The sequence below is a fragment of the Augochlora pura genome, chromosome 2 (genome assembly GCF_028453695.1).
Source record: "Augochlora pura isolate Apur16 chromosome 2, APUR_v2.2.1, whole genome shotgun sequence".
NCBI lineage: Eukaryota > Metazoa > Arthropoda > Insecta > Hymenoptera > Halictidae > Augochlora > Augochlora pura.
Genome location: NC_135773.1, coordinates 17,941,939 through 17,959,610, shown reverse-complemented (window position 1 = coordinate 17,959,610; position 17,672 = coordinate 17,941,939). Strand labels below are relative to the sequence as shown.

Here is a 17,672-nt window from a genome sequence, read left to right as displayed (position 1 = left end):
GTGTTAAGTATTTGAAGAAGCACCTACCTGTGTTATTAAAATCGTAGAAGGAAAGCTATGGAATATGCATGTTTATGGAAATACATTTAAATTAAATATTCAACAGTAACAGCGCTATTATAACTTTATCGATATTGTATATTATCGTAATTAACAAAGTTAAAGTAAATATTGATTTTAATATCTTAATACCGAATTAAAAACAATATTGCATGCAGGTGTACTTTGAACTGTATTTAATCCTTTTTGAAATGAAATATTAGTAGAAATAATGTTTCAGAGACCCATCGCCACTAACTATGGTTTTAACATGTGCTATAGAGGTCACTCTCATAAGTAACTTTCAAAAGGTTCCAGCCGTTGCTTGTCATTCTTAAACAGATTAATAACAAAATAACACAAATAAGTAGACGTATCTTTTTAATCCTGGCTTAAATTTCGGATAATAATTACTATTATGAAGTTGAGAAAAAGTAAACTAAAACTAGTAAAACTAAACTTTTACTATAATTTTCACTAAACTTTTACTAGTTGAGGACAAAGAAAAGTATTTAAGGTTTTTAAGACATAAAGATAATTCATATGAAACAAAAAATATAATATTATATTATTAACCCTTTGCATTCGAATGGTGACTCTGAGGCACCACTAAAATTATTCTATTACGTTCCAAAATAATTTTTATAACAATAAGGCTTAGATTAAAGAATAATCTTATAAGAATAAGGCTTAGATTTGAGTAAAGAAGTCAATAGACATCTTTTATAACTTTAATTGAACGCTGTATTCACCACAGCAGTAAAAAAGCTCCTTCTATAATTTTAATTGACTACTGTTTCTATAAGAGGAGTCAGTAAACACTTTTGAAAATTTTAATTTAGCACTCTATTGCAAAATGCTTGTTTCAAAATATCAATATAAAATTATTTTATACAGGTAATTATATTTGTTCAATTGATCTCTTAGACTATTTTATAATAACTATAAAATCAATTCTATAAAAATAAATATTATACATACCTATATATCTAAATTCTGAAGAAATAATATTAACGCTTAAACGACCGAGTGGGCTAAAAAATATCATACCCTTAGAAATTACTAAAGTTATTGTAAAAACTACCTTTATAAAATATTAGTTATAAGATTAATGAATATACGGATTTTTCATTTCTTATATGTATATGTTTTTCATTTTCAAACGAGAAAATCGCTGGTCTTAGAGTAAGCCTACGGGAAATAATATGCAGCCGTTTAAGTGTTAATGTGGGACTTGAATCGTGGAGGCTTCAATAAAGTAGTCCTTCTTCCCGTAAAGTATCCGTTTTATTCTTTCAAGGCGTTATAGATATCCAGGGAATAATCTCTGTCTCATATATATATCATTCTAATAAACATGAACAATAATAAATATAATGTGTCCAAGAAAGTAGGAAGTTTTGCGTCTAATCAGGCTGCTCGGTACAAAATAGCGCGTTTATATATGGCATTCTCGGCAATAGCTTCGTGCACATATCCTTTTGATTTTAAAAGACACTGATCACTCGCCTCCACCCTTCTTCACGTTTTCAATTTGTACGTTCTTTTGCGCAAACCCCGTGAGCCGCGAGGTCTCGCGCCACCTTCGCCCTCTGTTCTCGTCCGATTCGAGCTTTATCGCTATTAGAAAATAAATAAAGAAAGGAACTAATCCGCTCGATCAAAGATTCCTCCACGTCCGGCAAAGATGGCGGTCCTCGTCGCGCACGGTTCATCAGTGAATACATTTGTCTCTCATTTCTCTCTCTCTCTCTCTCGCTCTTTTTTTTATTATCACTACGAATCACCTCGAATTGCACGACGATCAAGCGCTGCACCAATTTTTCTCTTTGGAACGCAATAACGCAGGGATAATTAGCAACAATTTTCGAAATAATGCGTTCGCATTGCAATCATTCGATTCCTTTCTTTCACCGACACTGATCGAATACATACGGAAGGAAAAAGAATCGATCGATCGGGAATACCTGGATTTCGAACTGAATTTTGCTACTAGTCAAACTCGTTGAACGCGAGTCCCATTAGTTATTCTTTCCAGATCGACCGATACCTTTTTACAAATGTTGATATCGATAATATTTCATTGAAATAACAATAATACGGTTAACCCTCAACGATCGCAGGTCATTTTTTACGCGACAAGAGTACTCGATGTCCTAACACGTGCGAAGAGACTCGCGACCGTTAAGGGTTAATTAGCTGTATAGAAATAAATATAAACTGTTACGTGATAGACTTTTCGTCTGGTCGATGAATAAGATAATAAACAACCTGAGGAATTCTAAAGAATTCACGAAGACTATTGTTCCATTGATTTATAGTACGGAAACGTTACCATAAGTGTAGTAATATTAACTGATAGTGCAGTTTCGTAACAAGGAAACTTCGATTCCCATTAGTCTCTATAATAGTGAAAGTGAAAATAACTCGACAGAACCTTCGAAAATGATATCACAAAACTTGGAACTTGACAATTTATATCGTACTTTAGTTGAAGAATGAAAAAATTACTGTTTATATTATTATTAAAACATTTATGTCTGCACCAGCCCTGTCCAAAGTCTTTTTCCATACTCGGTCTAAATATTTCGGATTTTCCTTATGCGATAAATCCTCTAATGTTGGTTCTTAATTATGATGACTCGTATTTAGTTTCTTTAAAACTCGCGATACAGTTCGAATTATAACGACAACCACCACAAATACAGCGAGCTGCGTATGTATGTCCAATCTATGGACAAGACTGATTTAAACTAATTTCACTTGTAACACTTACGAAATCTTTGGATCTACGAATTATTGCACTGCGCAACTATTCGAATTCACTCGCCCGTCGTAATATCTAAAATCGTGTTTTTACGAACGCCTTGTGCATATGCTTAGGATCGACGCGTCGACTGTTGGGAAAACGTTCGCCGTGTACACTGTCGTTTGCCGCATTTCTCACTTGACTGCAAATTATACGACGACCAATGATCACGTCACTGTTTTATCTAGCTGTCAATTGAATCTCGATGGACGTTCACGTGAGAAGTCACGCGACACATATTGATGCTCTTTCGATACAACACAATGTTCGGGAAACTATTCGACACGTATTTTTGTCACGTCTGCAATCGTTCACTTTGTAGGCACGAAAAAAACTCTCCAAGTCTTGGAGATCAAATATTTGCCGCGATCAATGATTCTCGAGGTACTAGACACGATTTCATGCACAATTTTCATCACTTTTAAGACATTCAGTTAGAGAATTTTTCAAGCTATCCAAAAGATACTACAAAAAGTTATCTTTCGACTCATAAAGATAAATTATAAATGTTTGAAGTAAGTATACATACTTCTTTAATCATAATACCTTCTGATATACCTAACATGGTATCTAAAAATCCAATTGTCTCAGAAAAATTGAAACATAATTTATTTTTGTCTCCGTTATTATCAAAGCGAAAAAAATAATCATATCATGAACATAAAAGTGTTATTTTTAAATAATAAGATATTTAATTTATTTTGATTTGCATCATAGCTACGTTCACAGCAACGAAAATACTTAATTATGTCAGTTTGGAAAACACCTATTTAAAAAATAGATGTGTTGTAGAAATGCAATTCCTACAAATTTCAAGTATCTTATCTTCGATACGATAGATAATACTCAAGAATACAGTATACGAAAAGAAATGATAAATGTGGGTGTAGAAAATCAATATCAAGTAGCCTTCTGTCTTCTGTTAATTACCGATAATTAAATTAAAGTTTTGGAGCGTTGGAAATTAGACTGTCGTCTACAAGTTAAAATATACATGTCGAATATTTTTGTTCTGTTATCATATCGTACCAATGTGTCACGTGCTCGGTTTCTTCGAACTATTACTGTTAGGTGTCTCGTGGTTCCCATGGTTCCCATGGTTCCTATGGCTGCCAGAAACGGTGCAAGGGTGGCAGTCGACGCGTTGATGTTCTCGTGGAAATGATAAAGTCAAATCTCGAGAAGACATTACAGAGGAGAATCGCAACGACTAGGAGAAACATCGACGCAAGAAGAGCAAAGTGTGAGGGACGATCGGGGATCGTCCTACAACCTTCGTTTCCCGCCCCCACCCCCCACCCCTGATCACTTGTATTACACCATTTACGTTCATAAGTCTACTACGATATTTTACACGCTCGCGACCCCGCTATGTACACATCGAAATTTCTCTGTCTCTTCTGCCGGAGGAAAGTCAGTCTTCCCATCAAGCCGCGGACACGAGCCGTTCCGTTCCACCTTCACGCTCAGGTGGAACGCGAGACCACGGGTCGTAAGCCATTCGGATACGACTGGGAGATGAAGATCCTCTGGGGAAAATGGGAGAGGGTTGGAATGAGGATAGACTACGAGTATAATTCCATTAAAAGCTTCTACCGAGAACAACGATGACACAACGTGTATCTCAGAAAATAGCGGAGAGAATTGACCTCAGCAAAACGTGCAGTCGCACATCAGTAATTACCGTAACAGCTTCGCCATCAATAGTAATCTTCTCACTCGTCGCAGGTATTTGTTCTAGCCGGACGACAAATCAGAACAGTTACTCAAAACTTGGACACCGTATACGTGGAATTAGAATTCTTTTTCATCATCGCACGACTACCCATTTAAATCTTTATACCAAAAACACTTTAAAAAGTCCTTCATTATTTCCCGTTCAACACTTTGAGCGCCAAATTCATTTCACTGAATGGATGAACGAATGAACGAAATGCTTGTCACAGTTTTCGTGTTGCAAATCTTCTCATATGGTTGACACTATCTTCACCATAATTTTTCGATGACTGTAGCCAAAGTCGAAAAAAATTAAATAGAAATTACGAAAATTACATCTTCGGTAAAAATAGCGTTAATCACTTGATTTGACCTAATGTGACTTGACTTTCTAAGCAAAGTATACGTTATTGTAATACAAACAAATGCAATGTAGCATTATGTTTAAACGAGGATAAAAATTATTTTGAAATGTCGTGAGAATTGAGACAATTTATTTCAGTACTAATGCGTCAAAGTGCGAATTGTATACAAAATATAAAAACCTGAAAAAATCGTCGGATCAGTAACTTTTTTGTATCCTCCAATATATTTTTATATGGGAGCCGTCGTTTATTTAATAAGTATTGATTACTTTTAAAAACTGTTCATAACCTGAAACTTGTCGAAATAGCTGAAATACCTTATTAATAGCCGCAAGGACTATTAAGTGGGAATTACTAAGGTATACTCGAATATTAAATGACTCAGTGATTCTTAATTAACAGACACGAAAATTACGATAACTTTTGAAAAGGAAGACAGATAAATGTTGGTTCGCAGATTGCTGAAAACGTTGTTTCATCGAAAGGTATTTTGTGCAGCTGAATAGCGAACGAGCTCAATGACGAAAGCTAGGCGACACCTACTGGACCATTGATCACGTGAGAAGACGTATAAAAAAATGCTATTAATACTTGGTGCACGAAGAATCGAACGCGCAAGCTTCGCGTCTCGTGGTTGAAAGAGTGAATATCAAAATTGCATACAGCTTGAAAGTCGAAAAGGAAATGTTGCTGTGCGATCGAGCAAGATATAGAAAATCGGGAAAACTCGAGACCGTTTAATAACGGGTGACATTTAAAAAGTATAATTAGTCGATGAAATTCCATGAAACTTACCGAATAGCTTCTACGTTAGCCGCGCAAAGAAAATGCTACTAGATTATACTGTGCGGAGAGACGGTTTTTATAAGTCATTGAATATAGCTCTGAACTTCGAACATGAATTCTTACAATCTGTTAGCGCGACAATTGTACAAAGATTCTAGAAGAGATAGAAACGCTCTCACCGGAATCAGTTCGCGTAATTAGTCTGCGCTTCAACTTAGAAATCCCAGACGTTTCTTCGATTGTCTATGAGTGAATGTGAAACTCGTTTCACGAAATATCATAAGAATGCACCGCAAGGGAGTAGAGATAAATTCATATATCGAATGAAATAAATGCTTGGACGTGTCGATATCCCGCGATGAACTGAACGTGCTCGAAACGGTACAAACTGTGGCTTGACAAAGATAGATCCGTTACCGTATTGCCATCCTGATACGATTGAAAAAAAGACGGTGCGAATACAGCAGCAGTTATTCGCAAATCAAGCGTATTTAATTCCTATCGGTTTAAGATCACATGAGATAAATTTGAACGTCCAAGGGAAGACGAAACACTCGCGGACGAAATTGTTAATTGTCAACGAACCAATGAAAGTATATCGCGTACGCGAAATTCGAAACGCGACGACATTTACATAATTAATTTGAAGGACCCCGCGCCCGGGGAAATGTTAACGAGGCACGCGAAGTTTTTCCGCGGAACGTCTGACGCTGAAACGAGGGAACGATCACGCGAATCCGGCTCTCAAATTGATGCGATTTGAGATAAGCACCGCGTTAATGACATCGCGTTTCTCGGGGAAACGGCCGCGTAATCAGGACGAACGCAAATGCACTCGGATGAGCTTGGCTGAGAAGCGACGTAGCGAGATGCGGGACAGGAAAAACATTCGAGCAATTATTTCTCCCAGTGTGAAACAATGCGTGCTGTCGCGTCTAATGAACGAGTCGAACGGATTTGGCGGTACGGCAAATATTTTCCACCAAGCAAATGAATAAAACAATGGGAAGCACTGCTAAGCGACAACGCTTTCTCTTGCACCGAAACCGGATAGACACGTGGTATGGAGAAATTGGGATAACGCGTTCGAAGATTGTCGGACGACTAATAAACGCGGACACAGAATGGAATCGAGAGAAGCTTGAGGGATCTCAAGACAGAAGGTGATTCGCGAAAATCAACAACACATGGAAGCCATCGGAATAATCAGTATATGTCAGTTTAATCACACACAAGTGGTCTAATGTACAATTAGGAGGTTGCCTCGACCGTTTCTTTGGTATCGTTGCAGTGAACTGATTCACGGTGATCGCTGTAGGACGTTCTAGTTTTTAACCACACACCTATGTACATTTACTTCTCGCACCTGTATCGTTACGGTAAATCGTCTACCTCGCTACTCACGAGAAACAAAGCTTATTCGAGATTAACGGTATCCGTCTCGGTGGCCAAGTCTCGGACACGCCTCTAAATACGTCGTGACTCGTTGGTTCACGCGCTACCGATCGTCCACCGATTTTCACTTTCGCTTTCGGCTTCGCCTCGTCGTCGCTTGGTCCGTGAACGAGTATCCTCTCGCGATCGGCAGGCTCGAGCTCTCTACAAACTCGTCGCGATACCACTCGGATCGGTCTAGACCTTTATCGAATATCTATGGTCGTACAACTAAAGTTTACTCGGTCGTTACTCATATAAATACTTAATCGTTAAATGCTGTATTATATAGATACCTCTGTCGTATCGCGATTACGGTGCCGCGTTTGCATCGACCCGTATCGACGACCCTGGAAGGAAATAAATTATTTCATGCGTCTATCTATTGCGTCCGGTGTGTCGAGCGGTTGAAACGTCTCCCGACGATCTGGAAGATAATGTACAGTCCGCGAAACAAAACGGCTACCGATCCCCGCTGCTCGATACTACGTCTATTTACAATCGATCGGCGAACGACGTTCGCCGGCTACTCTCGGGCGAGCGCCTCGACAACAAGAACACGGATCATGAAATCGGCTCGAACACGTGTGACGATCGGATATAAAAACGGGCTCCATCGTTGGCACCTGCGAGGTTGCGTCCGCCGCAAACTCCTATTGTTCGTTGATGGATGAAATGATTGTTGCTCCCAGTCGCGAATAGTATCGTGAAAGAAAGCTCGGCGCAGTATCTGCGTTTCTATGGATTCGAAAATGAATCTATGAATGCGTCGTAACACGGCGAAACGGATGGACGTCGGCCACGGTATACTTATCGATTAGAGTTGGACATGTTTTATTCGAACGAATCAAATTTTATTGCAAGGAGTTAGTCAAAAGTTTGCTCGAAGAATCTATTCGAAATATTATCCGAATAAAATTTTATTCGCGTAACGCCGAACTCTATTGTCGATATAGCGTGACGTTTTGGTGTTTCGGGTCGCGCTCGCTTGCTAAATCGAAGCGCTAATTTGCTTCCGAACGCCCGAGCACTCGGGCATCCGAGTCCTAAGGTATCCAAATACTCGAAAACTTCAAGTATGAAACGAATCGGTGTATCGAACAATTCAAACACTCGCGTGTCCGAGTTCTCAAGTGTTGAAGCATCCGATCGCCGAACACCGGAGCACCGAACGATTCGACTGATTAATCACGCGAGCGGTCAAGACGATCGGCTACTCGCACACTTGGCGAACTCGGCCGTTCGCGTCTTCGATTTCACGATTACTTAAGTGATTTGTACTAATCGTCCTTACTGTGACCGTAAATTGTTTCTACGGAACAGCAGAATCTCTCGGATACCGAAAACGTTGCGCGCTGTGAAAAATTCGTCGGAATCTGTGTTCCGAAAGTTGCCCCAAAATCGACAAATTTACTATCCGCGTAGAAAATCATAAAAAAATACTTCGATCAACAAAACCAACGGCGAATCTTGCGCACGGTGTAAGAAGGAGAGATGGACCGACTACGATTACCCCAGCACAAGTTTTCCGCGACACTAAACATTTTCTTCCTGAAGTTCCCGCGACAGTTGCTATGTTGCCATCGGTGCTGACCGATAACTTACTTTTTTTAAATTATATTTGTAGCGCGTACTCGCGCACGCAGTAGAAACTCTCATCGAGTGTACGAAAGCTTTGTTAGAGCACCTGGCGAACTACGTCGAAAGTAAACTTTCGAGATCGTAAAAATAGGGACGAAGTCCGTGCACTTCTCCTTCTTTCACCGTGATCTTACGTGAACGCGTTCCAAAGCCATTCGAAATATCAGACTTTATTGTAACGCTTTCAGCCGATCAAGAAGTTCAATCGCGGCGTTCAATTATAAAACGCAACAAGCCCGTCACAACGTGGATCCTCCCGTGGAACAAATTCGAAAACGTTCGCCGCCGCCGACGAATGATTATTATCAAAAAACTATCGGTATTCGGGTCAAGTTGCCAGCTATACGTGGTCGAAAGCATTCCTCAAGGAATTCGTCTCGCGACCAAACTATAGTTATTTTGTCAAACTCGTTGACGCTGTCGGACAGCAAACCGTTTAACGAGCCCACGATTTTCGCCACTATTCGTTCTGCGACTACTAAGTTCGCGAACGAGTCACTTCCTTACCTGGTATTTACTGACACATCGAGGAAAATGTGCTGATCTACTTCGAAATACTACTGTTTCTACGATAGCTGCGCTACGCGAAATACATCGGTGCGTAGAGGATACACATATAATTACAACTCTGCGGCGCGAAATGACTGTTATCACGATGCCCGCGGATCGCCGCCTCTACCGTTCACCTTACCGCGTAATCCTGTATACATAATTACCTACGACGTCTAAACGTGACGAATACAAAGTGTGCGTATACCCACGCGGTATTTTGTAGTGTGTTTATTTGGCAGTATCTCGTGTTCCGTTCGTCCTCTGTTTCCGCTCTATCACCGACGGCGGACCTAGTCCAGCCTCCTCGATCCGGGCTAGTCGATCGATCCGGCTGTTCGTTGCTCGATCCTACGATCCCTCGCTTCTATGTACATACATGCAATCTTTGGTTTCGCTACGGAGCAATCTAAGCGTATACGGAGTACCAAAAAAAATGGCACCGGCACCATTCGACAGCAGGTTCTCTTTCTCCGTCCGCAACACTCCTCGGTTCCATTCGATATCTACGAAGTCGTTAGGCCTGCTCCCTGAAAGAACGGAGTTACGATGCTACGCGTTGCTCGACGATACTACTTTATGACACCTTGGGTCCAACCGAATCGAAGCCGAGACTCGTCGGATTCACGTAGCAAGGAACTTCCGATTGACACAACGGTAATCACTGTTTTCGATATCTCCTATCGAACGCCCGTTTCTACGATAATCTGCTGTCTCTGCTGTGTTTCCCTCGCAACTGCTTCATTAAGCCTGTCGATATTAAACACAGTTTACTCGTGAAATTCGACGGAAGTTTCGAGCTTGTCTCGGTCCATTCGCTCTTGCGTAGACATCCAACTTGGGGATCCTTACGTTACAGAGAGCCTTCATATTGACTCCATAGAGTATTTAAATATATGTGTATACGTATGCGTATTAGATAGATATTTGGTACCGCTTCGTGGTATAGTTTCGTTTCCTAATCGCGAGGTTCGTCGAATTAGCACTGGAGTAAATACGCTAGCTACGGAGAGCTTCCTCTTTCTTCGTTCGTTTGCTTTCCCTTTTCCTGTTCTTTATAATACAATAATATGTATGTCTGTCTTTCTGTGATAACCGTCCTGTCTCTGTGTAATTATCCGTGTCGTGTGTATACGCGTTATGTCTTTATACGTAACCTTAACACCTGGAATACAAAACGAAGCGAAGGTTGTCAGTCTTGGGTGATGAAACGTCGAAAGTACGATGGCGACTCGTAACGACGCGGCAGAATCGATCGTGGAAGAAAAGTAATTGAACGCGGACGATAAATCGATCGTTGTCCACGGTCTCTCGGGAAGGGGAGGTAACGAAAGAACAATTCAGCCTCAAAGTCTCATCAGTCGTTAGTTGTGCAGCATGCATCGCTTGCATGACGGCACGAAAGGCAGTGGTATGCCTGCTACAATTTTCATGCAATGCTGTTAGCGCGTCGGCACGTGACAATTGTATGGTCCCGTCGGATCATTCTTGTGTGCGTCGGAATCTTCTATCTTCATGTTGTGCTAATGGCGTAGCATCATCTCCTGCGATTAGAACAGGAGGGGCGGCATCTTCATTAGGTAGTTAGGATTTTTTTATGTAGTTCTACTCTTGTCTAAAGGGGTCCCCTTTGGCAACTTCACATCATCGATGGCACCAGTGTGAAACCTTCTAAGAAATCCTTTCAGTTCAATAATACGATCCACAGTTCAAATCCGTCAATATGCCGATCTATCTTTTCTGTGCACCTACATCAAACGTGAACTTATAAAGGCAGCAGCTTTTGCAGGTTATAGAGGCCAGGCTAGCTCAATGTGCACCCCTGGGGAACATCAACTGAAAATGCTAGAAACTAGCCTCTACGAAATAGCGAATGAAAAAAATTGAATGTCATGAATAATCGTCGCATGGCGGAAGTGACAGGTCAGTAGTTTATACTACCTGATGAAAATGCCACCCCTCCTTTTCTAATCGCAGGAGATGATGCTGTGTCATTGGCACAACATGAAGATCGAAGATTCCGACGCACACAAGAAAGATCCGGCTGGCCCAGAGCAGCGAGGGACTTGACAGACATGACCATGCAATAGTTACGTGCTGACATGCTGACAGCACTGCATGAAAATTGTAGCAGGCGTGCCACTGCCTTTCGTACCGTCATGCAAGCGGTGCATGCTGCACAAGCTCAGCATCTGTCACTTCGGGAACGGTTAAAACGGTCCCCGATAGTTAATGTGTAATACATATATTTTAAAACGTGGTAACTGTATACGGGAAATGGTTGAGCCTTGATGGTTGAAGGTTTGGCGATCTGATTGCTTTAGGAGTGTGCTCCTCGCTAGGACGGTCGAGGAACCGGGACCGGGCCCATAAAATGGTTGGACCATGTTGCGTCCAAACATTGGTACTTACTTATTCGGGTTCAAAAATTGAGCATACTGGAATTTGTCAACTCGCCTGTGTCGTTTTGTCGTGGGAATGTGCATTTTTCTTTTCCTTTTTGTTTCCGTGTCGTGTCTGTGCGTACGTGCGGACGGGTGTGTTGTTGGGTGTGTATGACTGTGTACGTGTGCACGTGTGTCGATCGATTTTTTTACGAGCCGCAGGGAGGGATATTCCATCTCCAGCTCTATTTTTTTCGGTTTTCACTTTTGTTTTTCGTTTTTTTTTTCCTTTAGTTAATTTAGGCGAGACATCGATGTTACGTTCCTCACTCATCTGTACCGACAAAAGATCGTGCGTACAACTAGAAAATATCTACGGTGTCAGGAGCATTATTTTAGTCGAATAATACTGATCGTGATAGACGCGCTTCGCGCGGTGAGAACGTTCGCCAGGAACAGTCGCGTTTTCGTGGCCGCAGTCTGTTTCATTCATCCTGACTATTCTGTCGCTGAAATTTCAATGAGAAACAACATTTTGTAAACGGGAAACTGGTTGGACAATCAAGTTCCATCCAAATGTATTCACTAGTTGCTAGAAATATCACGCTTCGTGCATCATCTTTTATTGAATAGAGAAACATCGCTGAGTATCGAATTTCATGTTGGTACACAAAATAAGAGTAATTAACATTAACTGCAATTATAAAAACCAACGTGGCTTTTATAATTGCTCGAGTTGTTACGAATTTGAATTCGTAATGCAACAATCTAGAAGCTGTCTACAGTCTCCTCGGTTAGACTTATCAAACGTAGCCTCGAGAACATTTTAAGCTACTTGTCCTTTCCTATTAATCTCAACGATTGATAGGCAGTCTGTCACAACAATTCGAGCTGACAGAATATTCAGGATGAACGCAACACGCCGCGGGAGCTGAGTGATTGTAACAAAGTTCGTTTCGAATTCGTTGTTTCCGGGTACCTGTCAGTCTCGCCACGCGATCACGCGAGAAACGTGTAAAAGGTGAGCACTCGATTGCCTTCCAGACGAGTCTTCTTCTAATACTCTCGATGCGGAGAATCACAGTGTCGCTGTTCGAAGGTCGGTCGGACACGGTCCCGTAAGTGTGGAATTTGGCAAAGCATGATTCGACGGAGTCGTCCACTTACCTGAGCCGCCGCGAGGCCCTCCGTGACTCGCCCCGGGAAAAAGTGTTCATACAAACTGTCGAAGTACGACGAAACGCGACCACACGTGTATATCGTTACTACAAAAGTTCGAGAGATAAAAAGGTACCGGGTAGACGGTTCACCGGTGCCCCGAGTGATCGTCGCATAGAGCGATCCAAAAGAGAAGCGATCGCGATCGCTTCATCTGGGACAATATCCAGCTCCGTACAGCAAGTGGAAGCACCACTATCGCTGCAGGAAAATCGGCGCACGTATTGTGCCAACCTCTGTCGAAGCACACTAGCTGGAAACTTCGAAAATCCATCGTTCGAACGAGGATCGCCTGCCGGCAGAAGTTAGAGGATGGCTTGCCGGGTCCAGACCAGGTCTAGAACAGTTTCGTAGCAAGGGGAAAACTTTCCATGATTCTGAGAACCTGTCGACGATCTATCTAGAGTTCTTCCGATAGAGCAATCGGCGCCCTTGAACCAGGCTTCATGTCCTTGACACCTATGCCGATGTCGTCGACGGGCACGGGCGCTAGCTTCAGCTGGTTGCCGTTCAGCTTGATATCGTTCACCGAGTGAGACCGCCCGTGAGTGACGAGTGGCTTGGCGGTCTGATTCGTGCTGGTGTTCGAATTCGAGCTGCTGACGGAATTGGTGCTCGGGCTGGTCGCAGGATTCGAGCTCGATGTGCAATTCGCGGTGGTGCTCGAGCCGGAGCTGGAGTTCGAGTTCACGTCCTGCGCAGGACTGGGCACCTGGATGATCGGGTTCGCTTGAATGATCGATTTCGACCTCATCTTTAACCTCGTTGTTGCGTTGTTGCACGAGTTTAAGCCTGGTCCCGTCGCTGGCGGCTGCTCCTGCTCGCGACCTGGGTCAGCCGCGGAATCAGGCGGCGCCGGTAACTTGGTAGTCGCTGGTAATTTCGTAGAGAACGCGATCAATTGGTTCGCGGACTGCGATCGGACCGTGTGACCACCTAACTTGTCCCTCAGCGCCATTTGGTAAGCTACCTCGAACGCTTGGCCTAGAGTTAGAATCACCTCTGTCGCTTGGTCCTAGAACAGGCAAGTCTCGCATCGTACATTTCGCGCAGAAGCGAGCAGCGCAACTGGAACAGGCTGCGTCTCCCTTTTCGTTCGTGTTGCAAGAAGATTTGAAAACGGGAAGTTAGACGCGGTTGCTCCAGTTTCTTTGTCTTACTTTCGAACTCTATTGTGAACGGCTTTCACGGGATACGAATGATGTGCATGTTACGACGGTGCTGGTACACAGCTGAGATTGAATCGAAAGACAAGTTTGGTTTGGTTTGAATTAATGTACTAAGTGCGTGCTGCCGGATAGTACGCGATGTTTTGAATAGCCTTTTGCTACCATGTGCTCTATTGTCAACTAAAAAGGGAAACTACTCCATTCTATATAGAACGCTACTAAGTACAATGAATAATTGTACCCAAAATTATCCCGAATAAAAGCTATTCGTATTTATGGTAAAATGAAGAATAGGCAGTGATCTGTTATCTAATACTATAACACAATAACTTCCTCCCTGACTACACTTTCTTGAATTTGGATAAGTCCTTGAATTTACAATTACAAATTAGGGGGAATAATCCAATTTGAACTAGTACCTGAGGTGAACCATCATGAATTGTTGTACTTTAACAATATGCCAGAGTAGTTACGAAGTATTCGCACATAATCTACCAAATGCAGATCTTAATCAAGCACTTTCTTTAAATCCTTTGAACATTAAAGTAAAGATTGACACGCAATAAATATAAATTCCTTTCTCGTCTATAAATTAATTAGTGACCAAGAAGAACAACAAATCTTAGTTGAAAGAGTTAAATGGTTATGAAGTTTGCTTCCTAGCTGATTTAGCTATAAATAAATTATGAAGGAAAGAAATATTTGCAGTTTTATTACCGGTATTAAAGGAGTTGTAAGTCAACTCTAATAGACACTGGTTCAAATTCGACATCTTCCGAAATCGTGATCATTACGTGAAATATACATCGACTTACCATTGTCGGCACACAAAAGACGTGACAAAAGTGGGTTGGGCTGTCGTGGTCCTTGGTGATATACGCGAAGTGGGTAAGATCATCGGCGTCCTGGCAGGCGCAGTGAATATTGCGAATCTCGTGCACGCAAATGGGATCCTATCGATTTTTATTATTCCAAATGCAAAAACACATCAATCGAATCTAGGCTACAATGTTAATGTTACAATGTTAATCCTTTAGGAACCAATTCGCACAAAAATTTGACAAGTATTTAAAAAAAGACCGATCAAATGGAATACATTGTATTGTTTACTTTTTTAAATGGCTCTAATCTAATTTCATATTATCCTTAAACGAAGCTGAATTTAAGAAATCTGAAATATAATTTCAATTCTGGAAGATAACGACTTTTGAAAACGATCAGCGCTTTTGTAAGTTGGCATGAAGGATTAACAGTAACGTGTGTTGCACAATTTATTTTTAATTTCACTAGAGAACGATATCTTACGTTAGTAACCGTATTCAGGAAACGAACGCCGCGAAAAGAAATGGCCAAAGTGATGTCAGGAGTGACTCTCGGCTCGCGGCATGTTTTCTTCAGCTTCTGTATAGACTTCTTTGTAGATTCAGTGCCACGCAGTTCTTTCACGACAGTGGAGCCCAGATACTGTGCGATTTTGAAACAAAAAAAAATACGCTGTCTCTAGAATTACGCGGTAAATCATTCAACTGTAAATTGACAGTTTGAATTATCGATATTTTGGTGGAGTGTTGAATTCGGGAAATGTTTAAATCCATGCTATGGATTTTATCTATTTTGGTAAAGTTGTGTAGTTGCAATTTAAAACAGTAAAAAGATTAAAAGAATTAAAAAATCTCGAGTTATTATTTTTAATTAATTAGCGTTATTACGAAAAGAAAGAAAGAACTGCTAATAATTGTGGCACACATGTTGTTCAGGAGGAACGAAAAACTGCTTTCGAACATGATTAGAAAGTTGACTCAATTTGAGACAGAAAAATGAAATTATCTTATTAAAAGGTATAGGCATAATCATTACTGTTATTATTATTTATTATATAACGGTGAGATAGATGCTTAGTCAAATCCACGATACCAATAGATTAGCATGCAAACAGTTAAAAGGATAAAACTAAATGAATAGATTAAAAAACACAATATTTTAAATTGTATAACATCCAAAAAAATTTAGATCGCTTGATACAACTATACAAAATTTATTTCGTTTTAAGGAATGACACCACTCAAGACGTTAAGAAATAGTTAACGTTTGCTAAGTTTCCGCTTTGTTTAGTAACTTTTCAAAAGTAAAATCAGACAAAATGGCGGAGTTATTTGTTGTATCCGAAATTCTTTCTCGTATAGTAGCACTTTAATTGCTGATCGTCACAGTTGGCAACTACTGGGACATCCGAATAAAAAAGTTTTGTCAAATCTCGAATTAAAATCTACTTTCTACAATGTAGCGTACGGGCAGTTTATTTATCTATTCTTAATCCACAAAAATTAACTTTAATATTCTATGCAAATCAACTAGAATATTTTATGTAAATCAACTAGTATGTTATATGCAAAATATTTTCCAAAAATTTCGAGAGGGATATACAGAAAATTTTAAGATAACTTTCCCCTTCGATAGAGAAGTATTTCTTAATCTTAACTTTTTGCCAAATATTTTGTACAAATATTCTTTGCATCGACTGTGCACTAATGTATGTTATCCCCGTCAATGACCAAAAGTGTCAGGAAGATTCGGCTGTGATCTCACGACGGTATGCTAGCGGTAACGAGCCAAGAAAAAGGAGAAGAGAGAGAGAGAGAGGGAGAAGGAAAGCAATTAGACTTACGTTGGCGACGTACGTGACACAGCCGGCGACTAGAGCTTTTGGCTGGTGCCTCCATTGCGTCTTCAGGGTGGACGGAACGCCGAACAGCAGCTCCGACGGTGCCCTGATCTCGAGTTGTTCCGGTGCCGAGATCGCCCCATTATGCGAACTGGGTCGCTGGGGTGGCTGCGGGGCCGGTCTATTTTTGCGGTGCCTTAATGTGCCCGTGGTAGTCGAATTCGTTCCGGTTATCGGCGTGCCGCCATTACCCTCCGCCGTTGTTTCCGGCAGTTTTTCTCGTATCTCCTCCTTCAGCTGTTGTATGTTCGTCTTCTGCGGAAACGAGAATATGCGGGCGCGTTACCAGCAATCCTTCTTTACCGTTACTCCACGAAACTTTTTTTCCAGTATTTATGTTCGACGACATGTTTGTTTCGCAATGTATCGTACTTTATAGACCATATACTATACCTATAGGCAGATAATTAGATAAATATAGACAGTTTCGGATGATTTCTCTGAGCCAATGATGAAATCGTCTACGCGACATTGCGAATGAACGAGATGTATAAGCTATACTAGTATGATATACAGAGTGTTCCAAAAATGTCTAGCAATTCTGAAATGGAGAGTACTTGAAATTATTTCAAGTAACTTTTTCCTTAGCGCAAATGCAATCCGCGGCTTTGTTTATGTTGTGACACACATATGGTTTCCGTTTGGGTTTAGACTACGATCGATTTGGTCGATGCCATTTTGAGAATCTGGTTAGTACCCTTTTGACAAAATCAGTTTATGATTCTGGTACGACTGGAGAGTATCCGCTGACTTTTATGGGAAAAGTCAGCGTGACTGTACCGTTCTCAATGGCACTTGATGCGGCCTAAGTCCGCACAAGGCGCCAAGAGGGTTCGACAG

The 17,672-nt window shown here is 41.1% G+C and overlaps 1 protein-coding gene across 1 annotated transcript in view; it reads right to left on the bottom strand.

Moving 5' to 3' along the window:
• Positions 1-1,310: 1,310 nt before the first annotated feature.
• Positions 1,311-17,672, bottom strand: part of LOC144478399 (ankyrin repeat and SAM domain-containing protein 1A) — a 163,522-nt gene continuing 147,160 nt past the window's right edge. The window contains exons 14-17 of the mRNA XM_078196242.1: positions 16,776-17,087; positions 15,416-15,574; positions 14,926-15,063; positions 1,311-13,956 (exon numbers count right to left, since the gene is read on the bottom strand). Coding sequence (XP_078052368.1) covers positions 13,342-13,956; positions 14,926-15,063; positions 15,416-15,574; positions 16,776-17,087 — 1,224 coding nt within the window. The 3' untranslated portion in view covers positions 1,311-13,341. The remainder of the gene's footprint in view (positions 13,957-14,925; positions 15,064-15,415; positions 15,575-16,775; positions 17,088-17,672) is intronic.